This window comes from Setaria italica, chromosome II, assembly GCF_000263155.2.
Source record: "Setaria italica strain Yugu1 chromosome II, Setaria_italica_v2.0, whole genome shotgun sequence".
Classification (NCBI taxonomy): Eukaryota; Viridiplantae; Streptophyta; class Magnoliopsida; order Poales; family Poaceae; genus Setaria; species Setaria italica.
In genome coordinates, this window is record NC_028451.1 from 28,077,907 (window position 1) to 28,092,480 (window position 14,574).

Consider the following 14,574-nt stretch of genomic DNA (forward strand, 5'->3'; position numbering starts at 1 on the left):
AATCAAGTTACTAGCAAGACGTACAGAAGATTTCCTTGCATGGCCTTTAGAAAACATTGGTTTATTTACTGTATGGAGTGAGTGCTTATGACCTAGCCCTCAAACTGCAAAACCTTCCGAGTAGCAGTGCAACGAGCTCACCACCAGATGGAGAAAGGAAGTTGTGGGACCATGTTTGGAAGGGTAATGTTTCGCCGAAGGTTAATGTGTTCACATGAAAATTGTGTCGTGACAACGGCGAAAGTATATTAAGCATATGGAACTAGACGATACTTGCCTGTTGTGTGGTATGAAGAGTGAGACAGGACAACATTCCACAGTAGTGTGCCCACAAGCAAGAAACCTTAGAGAAGCCATGCGTGTCCATTGGCCAATGCCGGACGAGGAACAGTTTGCATACTCTGAACCAGACTGGCTCCTTCTTTTGCTGGATCGGTGCACTGTGGAACAAAGAGATATGGTGAAGCTAGTGCTTTGGAGGGCATGCACATCCCATAACAATATCATACATCCATCTGGATCATTCCATATTGAGGGTTCATTACACCATTTGCTGAATACCAAGGAGACAACTATGAAAACGTAGATGCAGGAAATGAGCCAGCTCGTGTCGAGGAAGGGGAAGGAAGTGCTTATTGAACCAGGAGCTAAGAAGGTCGCGAGAGTTTTGAATGAGACTGAGAAAGAACAAAGCGCTTGGGTTTCACCTAGAGCTGAGTGGACGAAGATCAATGTTGATGGAACTTTTGTTGATCAGACTGGAGAGGTAGGAATTGACATTATAGCGAGAAATTTTAGGGAGGAGGTCCTCTTTTCAGCGTGGAGAGTCATTTTCAGATGCGCCAGTGCAATAGAGGCTGAAGCACTAGCTTGTGTGGAAGATTTCAGGCTAGCATCTCAATGGCCACATGGATCAATTATTTTGGAGACGGATTGCTCCCGGCTGGTGAAGGCGCTGAAGTCCAAGGAGGATAGGGCAAAGATTAGCTTTTTTTTATTGCAGAACCAATGAAGTTGGCCAACTGCCTAACAGTTGGGAGGTAGTTCAGGTAAAGAAAGAGGGTAATTTGATTGCTCATGAATTAGCTCATTTGGCTAGGCGTAACTTTCATTCTGTGGTTTGGCTTGGTAGGGCACTGCGTGGGTTACCGACCTGGTCAAGCGTGATTGTATCTCTGACTAGTTAATAAAGCTCTCCTTTAAAAGCTTTTCTTTTTCGAATCGAAAAAAGCAATAAGAAGAGACGAGGGCGGGGAGGAGGGCAACGTGACCGCGCTGACCGCGTCAGCGCCACGCGGTCGCCACATCGGCCCGGCGGAGGGCCCCACGGGCGCGGTGCCGCCGCACGCGGAAAAAGGGTCGGCCACGTCGGCCACGTGCTTCCGAAAGTAGAAAAGGGAGGCGAGGAACATTTGTGCCTTCCCTTCCGCTCGCTGCTGCCCCTGTCTCTTTCTCTCTCCCCTACCATTCTCTTTCTCTCTCTAGACGCTGCCCCTGCCTCTGCCTGCACACACACTCTCTACTCTCTCTCTCTAGACGACACATTCTCTCTCCTCTCCTGTGCCTGCCTTGACACAATCCATTATTCCTTCCCCTTCGCTTCGCTTATTCCCCACTTCCCCCACCCCTCACCTCGCTCCCGTTCACACCACCACCACCACCCGCAGCCGCCGCCGCTCCCGCTGCCGCGTCCTCGGCCGTGGAGGGGCATCGGCTCGGCTGCTGCGAGGCAAAGGCGTTCTCCCGGCGTGCCTCCTGGTGCGGGGTGGTCGTCTCGGTGGGAGGAGGAGCGGCAGGTTGTGTTACGGTGCTCCTCGTGCGAGAGGCGCTCCCGATGCGGCGGGATCGCGCGGCCGCCGCCCGGGCCCCGGCGTGATTCGGCCCGATTCGGCGGGGACGCTGGATCTCGGTGCTTCCTTGGCGGGGGAACGCGTGGGATTTCCGGCGGCGGTTCGGCGGTTCCTCGGAGGGAGCGGCGGGCGGGTTGGCGCTCATCGGCGCGGGCGGTGAAGGTTATCCGGAGCCGATCTGGTTCCCTCGCGAGGCCTCGGAGTGTGTGGGTGGTTGGCGTGAGGAGGTTGAAGGCTTGAAGCAAGGCCATGGGGCTCGCGCCGCCGGAGCTGGGGCAGTTCGACGGGTGGGAGAGCTCCGGGGAGGAGGAGCGGGAGCGCTGGGGCTGGTGCCGCCGCAGCCGCCGCGGCAGCAGCAGGCGCCGCGCGTCCCCCAAGGGCGCCGCCGACGACGACACCACCGTCGCCACCGGGTGCTGCATCCGCCTCTGGCCCGTGGGCAGCTGCCCGCCGCCGCCGCCGACGAGGTCCAAGGTCGACACCTCCACCAGCAGCGCCAGCACGCACGGCGGTAAGCGTCCCTTTCTACCCTCCCACCTGGGAGTAGGGGCGTGTTGCGTATACTTACATTGTGCTTTCCTGCTGTCCTGTTGGCGTGGTAGATGGGATTTTGCGTGTGTTAGTGACCATAATTGGGAGGCCGTACTTGTAAGCCATGGTTTCGTTCTGGTTAATGATGTTACGCACGTCGCAGTTTGTCACCTGATGCTGAGGTTCCAGCTGATTGATTGTTAGTGTTGAGGACGTGTGCAGTTTTTTGGTAGTTAGTATGCTGGTGTTGAGGGAGATATGTGTGGCTTGCAGCTGGGAGTGATGGCTCTTTGGGGCTGTATCCATGTATGGAGCATTGAATTTGTGAATGGAATGGTAATGATTGCTTTCAGCATGTAGAGCGGAAAAGTATTACCAAACTGTCGGCTAATCCTGTAAAACTAGCATGTTTCTAGCTGAGCTGCTGTGCACATGATAGTTTGAATTCTGGATGAGGAAGTGTGCATGGGACCAGTGTCATTAGTGTTTTCCTGAGTATCTGTATTTAGCATAGCATGTGTCGGTTTTGGATCCATACTGTTCGCACTAGATGCGTACTAAAGTTAGTGTTACCATGCACAGGGAAGGAATGCTATTGGCTTGTCCGTTGCAAACGGTTGTTAGCGTGTTAAACTCATCCACCTGTCTTTTGATTTTGATTACGTAATGCTGCAACACGTGTGATTTTTTAAGTGGTTGCTATTTTGTCAAGTCATGCTTGTCGGAACCTTTCTGTGTCCAGATCCAAATGAACAGGAAAATTCACGAGGACCAGGCACGTTTTGCTAGTTTATCAAACCATTTTGGTTACAGTTTAGTTGCTATTTACTGTTTGGTGTGCTCAATATGGTGCTATATCCCATATAGAAAATGTAAATCTTCTTTGCTACTTCCAGTTGTATAGTTCTTTTCCAGGCCTAAAACTGGGTCATTTTAATTAGTGAACAGGTCATATTCGTTAGTTAATATATCCATAGGTAGAGTAAGGAAAATGCTTCTAAAATCATTTCAAAGCCAAACTTACCTCTAGAAGGTTGTTCACCATCTGCAGACCATATTGTCTGACAACTGTATGCATGAAGAAACTTAAATAGTACAGAAAAAGACAGAAAGATTTCTAAGGAGTCAAGCCACCAATTAATTTTTCTGCAGGTACGAGCTGAAACGCCTTATCCATAATTGTAACTTGGACCTGAATGAATAACACACTAAAAAAAAGCATGGGAAGGTATGAGACGAAGGATGCCAGATAGCAGCTAGATACTTTTAGTATGATGAGAAATGCCTATTTTTGTATTTAAAGCAGTGAGTTAAATGAAAATAATGAATTGCTAGATCTCCTGTAAACCAGTACATTAACTAATTTATCTTTAGCATGCCAAGTTACAGCATTACAGCACTAATTTATTAGCTTTGGGTTTCCTTATATGATGTGCTTTATTTTTTTTCATATTTTCCTACGATTTTCAGAAAGGCACACTGTAAAGGCAGCATGTGTCTTTGTTCAGATCATTGCTGTATGGAGTTAGCATATTTCTCAGAAGGCCCCTCTTTGTTGATATGTTGTACTAAACTATTATATGTTTCATGGAACAGCAGAGAAGTCAACTGAAAATGGTAGCAAGAACCAACCGGCTGCATTAGTAGTCTCTGGTTCTACAACTACTAGTAACGCTGAGAGCAGTTCATCTGCATCTAAAGTTGGAGAGGAAATAAAAGTTGCCTCTCAGCTGCGTAAGTTTGCATTCAATGATCTAAAATGTGCCACAAGGAACTTCCGGCCTGAAAGCCTTCTTGGAGAAGGGGGTTTTGGATGTGTTTTTAAGGGGTGGATTGAGGAGAATGGAACTGCCCCTGTGAAACCTGGTACAGGTCTCACAGTTGCTGTCAAGACGCTCAATCATGATGGGCTTCAAGGGCACAAAGAATGGGTGGTATGTGCTCTGTTTTACCTATTTCAATTTAATATACCATTTTGGTTACCTATTTTCCATTTGAATTTGTGATGATTGCATCTCATACATCATCTTATTTAATTTCTTTCAGGCTGAAGTTGATTTTCTTGGAAACCTTCACCATCCCAATTTGGTGAGGTTGATTGGCTATTGTGTTGAAGATGACCAAAGATTGCTGGTGTACGAATTCATGCCCCGTGGCAGTTTGGATAACCATCTATTCAGAAGTATGTAACTGGCTTATTCCCTGGCCACTGAATATTTTCTCTTTAGGTTCCCCCCTTTTCTCTATATACTTAGTATCATATTAGGGTGCCTGTTTCTTTGCTATATTTGTTTGTGTAGTTTAGAAATTTTTAAATAATGAAATAGAAATGCGGGAGTGTAAGTAACAATTATGCTTTCATCTATAGGGTCTCTTCCTCTTCCATGGGCTGTCAGAATGAAGGTTGCTCTTGGAGCAGCAAAGGGTCTTGCTTTCCTTCATGAAGAAGCAGAAAGACCAGTCATTTATCGTGATTTTAAAACATCTAATATACTGTTAGATGCGGTAAGTCCATAAATCATTTATGCAGTGTGTGGTACATGATTTGCATACCGTTGCATCATATGTTTGCATTGCTCATTCAGGAGTATAATGCAAAGCTCTCAGATTTTGGGCTTGCCAAAGACGGCCCTGTAGGTGATAAAACTCATGTCTCTACTCGAGTAATGGGGACCTATGGTTATGCAGCACCGGAGTATGTCATGACAGGTGAGTGCATTATCAGACTCAACTTACCTCTTACCTGTCTGAAAGTTTGTTCTCTTACGAAACGGTATATCTGCTTGTTGTGTATGTATTAGACAAGTTAAGTTCCTGATTTACAATTTGGGATACTTGCATCAGTTGTGCATCATTTGATGCTTCTGTGAAGACATTTAAGATTTGAAGCTATTCTTGTTGAAGACATTGTGATGCTTTAGCACTACATATCGTACTTGTTTGGATGTAATATACTAAGTTACCGTTGATGATTTGTTCATACGGTGGTAATTGGACATGTATATTTGATTGCTGTAAGCTCACTTTTGAAACGAAGCTAGGATGGGCAAAGGGAGGTTTATGCCCTTGTTATTATATGTATAGTGTATTCATGTATATTGTTGAATTCATAATATACAAGAGACTATACTCTAGCACTCTGCACTTGTCACAATGTTCACATGTCTTTGTTCTCCATGCCCTTCATTTAATGAAAACTGAAAACACTGGCAGGGGCAATCTCAAAAGGTGTACTCTGAACTGTGGAAATACGTAGGCGGTAGACCTACTTGTTCATACTGTACAATGTAGATGTTCCTAGGGAGTTTTTTTTATAAAGAAAAAAAACATCAGCATTACTGACACTAACAAACATCATTATTTTTGTTTTTTGTCCCACTTTTCAGGTCATTTGACATCAAAAAGTGATGTGTACAGCTTTGGAGTAGTGCTTCTTGAGATGATGTCTGGGCGCAGGTCAATGGACAAGAACCGCCCTAACGGCGAGCACAACCTCGTCGAGTGGGCACGCCCCCTCCTAGGAGAGAGGCAGCGGTTCTACAAGCTAATCGACCCTCGCCTGGAGGGCAACTTCTCTGTCAAGGGCGCCCAGAAGGCAGCGCAGCTGGCGCGTGCCTGCCTCAGCCGTGACCCCAAGGCGCGCCCGCTGATGAGCCAGGTGGTGGAAGCCCTCAAGCCGCTGCTGAACCTCAAGGACATGGCCAGCTCCTCCTACTTCTACCAGACGATGCAGGCAGAGCGGATGGCGCACTCGAGCAGCATGAACGGGAGGACCCTCAAGTCACAGGGCCCTTTCGCGGCACGGAACGGGCAGCAGCCGGTGAGGAGCCTCTCCGACGGGCCCCGCGCCTCCCCGTTCCGCTACTCGCCGAAGCCAAACATGAAGTGATCCGGAGGCATGGACGTGGCTGTGGCTCCGGTACCCCGGGTGAAACATCGGGAAGTGATCCGGAGGCATGGACGTGGCCGTGGCTCCGGTACCCCGGGTGAAACATCGGGAAGTGATCCGGAGGCATGGACGTGGCCGTGGCTCCGGTACCCCGGGTGAAACATGGGGGGGGGGGGGGGGGGGGGGGGGGTTCGTTCTTCTGGTGGGGAAACTTGGTGGGGGTGGCTGGTTTGGGGCTGAAATGCTGGCGTCGACCCTGAATTGCTGCTTGTTGTAGATTGACCTGTGCACAAAGGATATAGGTTAAAAAAGGAGGTGTAGGTATGAGGATCTCCTTTGTGGATGTTTTTCGCTGAGGTTTTAGCTGAATGCTGATGGACCGTTTTCTATATATGTTTTGTCCCAATTAAGGTAGCTTTGGGTGATTCCCAATTAAATCTTGATAGTTAGTTGCTCTTTGTAGGTCTGGTTGAAGATAAATGCCGACTTACTGCCCTTCGAAGCAAATGATTCTGTCTTCATTTTCTTGCTATTCCAACGTCATGGTCTAAATCTAAAACCTTGAATTCGCCGGATATTTTTTCCCCCCCTCCTATGATATTTTCTCGTGTATCCAGAATGACGGATTGGCCAAACTTTTATCGTTGCGACTTGCAAAAGTGTTTGTGCAGCAAAACACGCCTCTATCATGCCAGCGCGGTTTCGTTGACAAACATTTCGCGGAAGGCAGGCAACGTGGGAGGTGGGTGGTTGATGCTGTCCTCCGCTCCGTTTTCGTTCACCAGGAAATAGAAATTCCTTGCCAGGCCGTCCGTCTCCATTTAACACAACTTTCTTACTCGAAAGCAGCAGTGTGAGTTTCGTGGCCTCGTGGGCATTCGAAAGCAATTAATATGGGACGGAGACTAGTGGAGTAGCTACATGTCGCCATATCGATGCCTTACTAATGTGTGCCATATATAAATTTATTATAAAAAAGCACAGAAAATAGTGACGTTGATTCCAGAAATGTTTATAGAAAAATCACTTTTTTTGCGAGGATCATAGAAACATTGCTTAAATTAGACACTTGTGCATATTTACTCCTTATTAAATCATTATGGGGTAATACACGAGACGACAAGTTAAAAATGGAATCCCAAACATTACAAATTTGATAGACTTTTTGCTAAAACCAAACTTGCCGGCTCTCAATTTCTAGAACATTTTATATCTTTATCTATTTACATACTATAGGAGATTTAATTTCTTATAAAGGTGCACTGCAATTTTTGATAGATTATGTCGCCAGATAGTATGTAGCATTCTTTTCTTTTGTTTTTTAAAAATGGTGAATTGTCACCTTTGATGTACGGGCTCAAGTTTGAAAAATCTCCACGCGAGTACATATTGTTGCTCTGTAACTCTCTCACTCCTCTTCAAACCAAATGTGGAAGTCGCGCGTTATGTTTTTCTCAATGAAACATTGCATGCAATGAGCAGCTTGTGCACAAACGTGCCCGCGGGCCCACATGGCAGCCACACATCCGGAACCCGTACTGATCCCCCAGCGTAGCCGGATGGTCGTGAAACCACCACTGGATCGGTTTGATTAACCACCAACCATAAAAATATGGAAATACTAGTACTCCCTCCGTATACAAATTTGAAGTTGTTCTGAGCAACGCTTCATCAATACGAAAGGAAGTCGTTCTAGCTTGAGGGGGTGGTTTTTGACGCTTTTGCCCATGGCGACGCTTTGTTCCGCGCGCCTGCCGGTTCAAAACATCAGCCAAGGGAGTCAAACCCTGCCCGCAAGTCCTACCCACCTAACCAGTCCAACTACAAATTGTTCTTATCTAGGAGTCACCCACAGACGTATTTAATAAGAACAAGCATGAAAAAAAAATATCACTTAATTAGTGACCCCTTGGTAAGCACGATCACGGGAGTATGACAGCAAGGGGCGGAACCGGCGAGGACTCTGCCACCGCCCACCAGACGCACAGGCACCCGTTGATCTCTGCCCGGGACGCGATCCGGACCGTCCGCTCTGTCTTGCTGCCCGGCTGCTCTCGCGTCGCGCGTGGCCTGTGACGCGTGTCCGTCTATATCTATATATACGCCCGCGCCGCGGCGGGCAATCCGATCCCCACAAAACCCCAATCGCGTCGGCTTCCCCAGCTTTACCCTCTGCTCTGCTGCTTCGCTCCGGCTGCGCGTGCAAAGAATCGATCGGAAAAGGTAACCAATCTCTCCTTGCTCGCGCAGGAATTCATACGGAGAAGTGGATCTTGGATGGATGCATTAGCGGTTCGCTGCTCAGCTGCATTACATGGCCGCGTCCTAGGTTGGGGGGATGCGCGGTTTAGGGCTTTTGTTGGTGGGGTTCTTGGGGATCTTTTCGGGGGTTTCTTCCCCTGTTCTCTCGAGCCCTGCTGGCTAGATGTTTGTTTTTGCCAATTGTAGCTGCTGCTTTGCTCCTCTTTCCCCAATGCGATTGTTTTGCGGCTGTCAGAAGGGGAAAACTTGTTTGCAAAGATAAAGATTTTGGGGGCTGGTTCAGATGGGATCGACAAGTGTCTGAAATTTCTGGCATCTTTAGCCAATCGAGTGGTTTCCTATTCATGCTGGATCGAAAGAATCGGTTAGCTGAGCAGTTCCTTTCTTTGTTTTGTCTCAAGCCAGTTGTAGGCGAATGTGACCTGCACTAATACATATCTGAACGCTGCGGGATAATTGATCACCTCATATATGTTTTTTTTTTGTTGGGGGGGGGGGGGTGCAAGGTGCCAAATTGCATAGTTTGTTCTATACCATTTTTTTGTAACGCAGCCGTGCGGGCTATCTCCTTTGACATACAGCTCTTCTGCAAGTTGGTTTAATTTTTTTTTTTGCATAGTTTTTCTGCAGTTTGTAGTCAGGTGCCTCTGGTCCCGAAACTTTAGACCTTTTGATTTCTCTGACATGTATATTACCCTTTGTCTGCACAACCCATATGAGCATATCAATCTGCACTTCTTTTTTTAACTTATGATCAAAGTAATTCACTGAACATAAGTTATTGTCTTCTCTGTCCGTTTTATCCAGTTTATTAGTATGCCCTACTTGTGTTTGCTGAATTTCTGTTCTGCTGCTACTTTTGCTCCGTAAGTAAGCTATTGGACAGTGAGTTTATGGTCTCATGTGTTTACTTATTTGAAAGAGTTCTAGTGCATCACGGGTTTTTTTAGTTGTCCTCATGTCGTAGATTCTGATTGGACAGGGTCGTTAATCTCTATCCTGATATCTTTATTCACTTGTGTGCCATATTTTGGCTTTCTTTATATGTCAAAAACTTGTTGTACTTCATTCAAGATGTACTTCTAGTTGATACAAGAGTTGCTTGTATATCTGAGCTATCTATAGAGTACTTTAGGAATCAATCAACCAAGATATGCTTGGATGACAAATCAACATTGCCTTGCTTTTACACTCCTGTCCTTTGTTATTCATTATTGGGCTACTGATAGCATGCCTAACAGAGATCATTTTTGTGCAGATAAGACATGGGTCAGGTTTTGGGTTTAGTGCAAGTTGATCAGTCAACTGTCGCCATCAAAGAAACTTTTGGCAAGTTCAGTGAGGTCCTGGAGCCTGGTTGCCACTTCCTACCCTGGTGCATAGGGCAGCAGGTTGCTGGTTACCTCTCCCTGCGTGTGCGGCAGCTGGATGTCCGCTGTGAAACAAAAACAAAGGCATTCTCCAATACCATTCTATTTTATATCTGATTTGTGTTTTGCTGAAGCTATTGTCATGATCAACCTGTTGCCTGGACTTTATCTGTTCAGGACAATGTCTTCGTCACTGTTGTTGCATCTGTCCAATACCGTGCGCTTGCTGATAAAGCATCTGATGCCTTCTACAAGCTGAGCAACACCAGGGAACAAATTCAATCATATGTATTTGATGGTAAGTATTCCTTCTGTTTGAAATTGTTCTTTATATGTTCAATTGTGTCCATGTTTTCATTCTATCTTTGTACTGTACTCGTACTTGTCCTATCACCTCAGCTTGGTATTATTTGGTCTCCTTAAGTACTTGCATACCCTGTATCAGTTGACTATTTTTTGTGTTTGTTAATCTACTGAGATAAATTGTACCTTTTGTTAACATTCTTAGTTTATCAGTACAAGGAGAGTTATGTTTCTATACCGCACAAATCACAATTCGAATGAACCAATTTTCTTAGCACTTAACTGCTCATTTCAGTCATTAGAGCCACTGTTCCAAAGCTGGAATTGGATGACGCATTTGAGCAGAAGAATGACATTGCAAAAGCTGTTGAAGAGGAGCTTGAAAAGGTTTTTGTCGCACATTTGTTTTTGTTTACTTGTGTTGAATTTGCTTTAGAGCATGTAGAATCTTTTGATTGACCTGGCTTGTTTGTGGTGTAGGCAATGTCTACATATGGCTATGAGATCGTGCAAACTCTGATTGTTGATATTGAGCCTGATGACCGTGTCAAGAGAGCAATGAACGAGATCAATGCAGGCAAGTGCTTTACCATTCACATAAGCATCAGATTAAATTGGCAATACAGCATTTGCTTGGGAATAAACATCTATGACTATGAGTTTTATCGATTAATCTTACATGTTGCCCTTCCGGCTGTATGGTACAGCTGCTAGGATGAGGTTGGCAGCCAGCGAGAAAGCTGAGGCCGAGAAGATAATCCAGATCAAGAAAGCTGAAGGAGAGGCCGAGTCCAAGTACCTGGCTGGTGTGGGTATTGCAAGGCAGCGTCAGGCCATTGTGGACGGGCTGAGGGACAGCGTTCTTGCCTTCTCAGAGAACGTCCCTGGCACCACTGCCAAGGATATCATGGACATGGTCCTGGTCACCCAGTACTTCGACACCATGAAGGAGATTGGGGCCTCATCGAAGTCCTCTTCAGTGTTCATCCCCCATGGTCCTGGAGCTGTCAAGGATGTCGCGGCACAGATAAGAGATGGCCTCCTGCAAGCCAGTCAGTGAGAGGGCCCTGAGAAAAGAAAGTATTGGTTTTGATTGCAAAAGCAATGTTGAGGGCACTGGTTATGTGGTGCTTTAACTTGTGTTATATGATATAGCTAGACTTGCATGGTTTGTGAATGGTCAGTAGGCTTTTATATTGATTGGACCACTTGCGAGTGGATATCCTATATGTTAGCGTGGAAAGTCCATTTGGATCGAACTCGGAGCTTAATATTGAAAGTGCAGCTTCTGACAAGATGTTTGTTGCTGGTGAAATTGTTTTTGTAGGCTCCATTTTGATGGACTGCAAAGTGGTAATTGGCAAATTTTGATGCTCAGTTAGATTTGTTCCACAATACTTTGCATGTTGTATACACAAATTTTTTGCAAGTGAATACTAGGACAAGGTTTCTCGCACAATATGATGTATACACACCACCCAACAAACACATTTGCACATCCATTATTCTGCATCATGTAACTACAGAATGTACATACATAACGATGGGCCTAAAACAAACTTAGATGATGTTGAGTGTCTACACAGATCTCCTTGTAACAATGATCGTTCTTGTGCAATACAACACTAGAAGTTTTACCGAACGGATTCTCTAGTCTTTTCAAGAATGCCCGTTATGATGGATTGTATAACTGGAGCTGGCAGTTTTTATTTCATTTATTCTTTTATACATGTTATTGTTTTGACAGTATATGAAGTTCTGGTGTTTTAGAATGCAAATAACAGCAAGTTGGATTTGTTTTTCCTCACTTCCAAGGAACTAAAACCTCCACACAAGTGCAAAGCACATAACGTGCAAACTCTAGCACCTGCAAATCCCAAAACCCCGATGGAAGGTTCTTGCATAATGTGGGGGTACTCCTACAACACCTCACTCACCAAATATTTACATTTGCACATTGGTAATTATACACCATGTAACAACACAACAGTTTTGATTGCCATATACATGATCTTGTAACAATGGCATGAACAGTAAATCTATTGCTGCTTTCTGCCTGGTTAAAAATGACAGGAGAGCAAGTCCAGGTCAAGGGCACAGACTACGCAGGCTTCTGAGTGAACAAGTAGGGCATAGTGGTTGCGGCTCACGCGTCACGGACAATCCGAACTGGTTCCAAGCATCCAAGTACTCCTTCCTCCACTCCTCCCTAAGCTCTGCAGAATCGCGGTACCATTGCCTGGTGATCCACAAAATGATAGCAGATTTGAATACAAATATGAGCTGCTGAACACTGCCTAGGATTAGGGTTATTTGCAGGAAAAGGGAAAATACATGAGGATTTGGTGCAGTATCTGTTAAGTGGGACTCTTTTCTTTTTTGCTAACAAAACACATTTCAGAGGTTTTGGCGAGCTATCTAATACAAGATATAAACATAGACTATCAGCTGGTAGTTACATCACATTGCAGTCAGTAAATTTCTGAAAAATCAGTCATGCTAACCATGCTGTTTTAGAACACGAGAGATATGTTCAGGATCCGGCAAGAAGCAACTGATTTTGAGAAAGGCATCGAGTATTGGAGCGTGGAGGCTTCTACAATTCAGTAGGGAGTGGCATAAAGCAACACCAATTCATCTGCTTAGTTTTCAGAAAGAAGCTATAAGCTATGATCCAGGCTCTGGTTAGTGGATGCTTGGTATTTTCCAGGCTCAGAGACATCCATTGAACAAAGCAGGAAGGCTGCCAGAAGGAATTTGGTTAGTTGATCATGTCACTCATAGATATCAATTGACCATCTCCAGATCTCCTCTTCAACAGATGCCACCGAAAAAAGGATGAACCAAAGCCAGAGCACACATATCATCCCTGCGATTTCGCACACCAAAATCAGTAGGGCACACTCATCTCCTGAACTCAGACAAGAGGCTATTTTCTTGGGCCTTCAAAGATATCTCCCTCAATCATATCCACCCAGAGACCATACTTCTGCTAGTACTACCAGCATCAGACACCCGAGAAAGATAAGCGCGGAGGCATTCCGTCGAGCACCACTCGCGCGAGAGAGAGGAGAGACGAGAGGCGGGGGATAGGCAACTCACTTGCAGACGAGGGAGCAGCTGAGGAGATCGACGCAGTCCAGCTGCGAGAACACCCGCGCCATCACGTGCGCCGGCGCCCGCAGCGCCGACGCCTCCACGGCCGCCGAATCGCCGCCCTCCTCCTCCCGCAGCGGCGGCGCCATGGCCGATCCGCCCGCCCCGGTTCTTGGGTTGGAGCGGACAAGCGGCTGCAGAAACCTCTGCCCCTCGCTCTTCTCCTCGCTCGCTCGATCGGTCTCTTTCTTTCGAGAGGTTATATCCTATGACACGTCGGTTGAACAATTCGCCATTGGGTCGAAGCGAGCGATTTTTATTGAGCTTCTGCCACGGATCGAAACGCGATGCGGCGAGAGGGGAAAAAAGAATGCCATCTGAATTTGTTTGAGGAAAATCAGACGAGAGGTGACGCTGGACGAGATGTTGATTGCTTGTCGGACAGAATAGATGAGGTGATTCTTGGATAATACGACGGCATGTTTAGCGAAACCGTGGATGCTTACGCAGTGGATGATAACATAATCACTTTTTTATTTTGATGGAGATAACCTAATTTTTTGTGGGTTGGTCCATTTTAGGCTGGGATAGGGGCTGTCCAGGGCCTTCACTTTTTTAGAGAGGATAGTGAGGGCCTTCACTATCCTCTCAAAAAGTCTATGGAATAAAATGGGCCGCACAGGGAAAAAGATCTCGGTTAGAACAACCTGGAATTTTAAAATTTTTAGCCCTCGTTTACTTCACTCTCAACTCCCAATTTTAGTACTATGCAAAAAGAAGATTCCCCATCACATCAAACTTGCGGTGCATGCATGGAGTACTAAATGTAGATGAAATTAAAAATTAATTGCACAGTTTTGTTGTACTTTGCGAGACGAATCTTTTGAGCCTAATTAGTCAATGTTTGGACAATAATTCACAAATACAAACGAAACGCTACAGTGTGCTACAGTACTGTAATAGTAATTTGGCACCTCCCAACTTTGGCAAGTAAACAAGGCCTTAGTCTCAAGATTGTACTTGGACAGTTGTGACCATACCGATTTTATATTCTTGTTTTACTTGGCAATAGCTCCAAAAAGTGGATGTTCGCAGTACTGTCGATTGTTAAGCGCAATCCAATTATTAAGAAAATAGAATCAGACCATACAGCTAAGCAGCATTAGCAAGAATAAAATCCAATCATACATGTAAACCAGTTGATCCGACATGTTTCTTTGTAACAATTCAACCCCGTTATGCTCGACAGAGAGGTGTTTAAGACTTGCAAACA

At 45.7% G+C, this 14,574-nt stretch overlaps 3 protein-coding genes across 4 annotated transcripts; 2 read left to right on the forward strand and 1 right to left on the reverse strand.

Annotated features, from left to right (window-relative positions):
* Positions 1–1,534: 1,534 nt before the first annotated feature.
* On the forward strand, positions 1,535–6,795 carry LOC101779539 (probable serine/threonine-protein kinase PIX7). Of its 2 annotated transcripts, none has more exons than XM_004956595.2 (6): positions 1,535–2,361; positions 3,978–4,315; positions 4,428–4,563; positions 4,750–4,886; positions 4,967–5,090; positions 5,768–6,795. In XM_004956595.2, exons 1-6 carry the CDS (start codon positions 2,100–2,102, stop codon positions 6,268–6,270), a joined length of 1,500 nt encoding a protein of 499 aa, XP_004956652.1. In that variant the 5' UTR covers positions 1,535–2,099; the 3' UTR covers positions 6,271–6,795. The 2 variants fall into 2 exon arrangements, with proteins under 2 accessions (XP_004956652.1, XP_004956653.1); XM_004956596.2 differs by having other exon boundaries at positions 3,981–4,315.
* Positions 6,796–8,369: 1,574 nt separating this feature from the next.
* Positions 8,370–11,520, forward strand: LOC101780607 (hypersensitive-induced response protein-like protein 2). Its single transcript, XM_004956598.2, has 6 exons — positions 8,370–8,493; positions 9,791–9,986; positions 10,080–10,200; positions 10,501–10,592; positions 10,686–10,782; positions 10,913–11,520. Exons 2-6 carry the CDS (start codon positions 9,798–9,800, stop codon positions 11,263–11,265), a joined length of 852 nt encoding a protein of 283 aa, XP_004956655.1. The 5' UTR covers positions 8,370–8,493; positions 9,791–9,797; the 3' UTR covers positions 11,266–11,520.
* A 473-nt stretch (positions 11,521–11,993) lies between these two features.
* On the reverse strand, positions 11,994–13,809 carry LOC101780212 (F-box/SPRY domain-containing protein 1). The gene is made up of 2 exons (XM_004956597.3): positions 13,308–13,809; positions 11,994–12,444 (listed from the first exon to the last, which is right to left on the reverse strand). Exons 1-2 carry the CDS (start codon positions 13,448–13,450, stop codon positions 12,294–12,296), a joined length of 294 nt encoding a protein of 97 aa, XP_004956654.1. The 5' UTR covers positions 13,451–13,809; the 3' UTR covers positions 11,994–12,293.
* Between the last annotated feature and the right edge of the window lie 765 nt (positions 13,810–14,574).

Excerpts from the sequence above, each read along its gene's own strand:
- LOC101780212 (XM_004956597.3), bottom strand. The coding sequence starts at position 13,450 with ATGGCGCCGCCGCTGCGGGAGGAGGAGGGCGGCGATTCGGCGGCCGTG. Across the intron at positions 12,445-13,307 it reads AGCTGCTCCCTCGTCTGCAA|GCAATGGTACCGCGATTCTG; the intron begins GTGAGTTGCCTA and ends GTGGATCACCAG.
- LOC101780607 (XM_004956598.2), top strand. The coding sequence starts at position 9,798 with ATGGGTCAGGTTTTGGGTTTAGTGCAAGTTGATCAGTCAACTGTCGCC. Across the intron at positions 10,593-10,685 it reads TTGAAGAGGAGCTTGAAAAG|GCAATGTCTACATATGGCTA; the intron begins GTTTTTGTCGCA and ends TTTGTGGTGTAG. Across the intron at positions 10,783-10,912 it reads AATGAACGAGATCAATGCAG|CTGCTAGGATGAGGTTGGCA; the intron begins GCAAGTGCTTTA and ends TGTATGGTACAG.
- LOC101779539 (XM_004956595.2), top strand. The coding sequence starts at position 2,100 with ATGGGGCTCGCGCCGCCGGAGCTGGGGCAGTTCGACGGGTGGGAGAGC. Across the intron at positions 2,362-3,977 it reads CAGCGCCAGCACGCACGGCG|CAGAGAAGTCAACTGAAAAT; the intron begins GTAAGCGTCCCT and ends TTCATGGAACAG. Across the intron at positions 4,564-4,749 it reads GGATAACCATCTATTCAGAA|GGTCTCTTCCTCTTCCATGG; the intron begins GTATGTAACTGG and ends TTTCATCTATAG.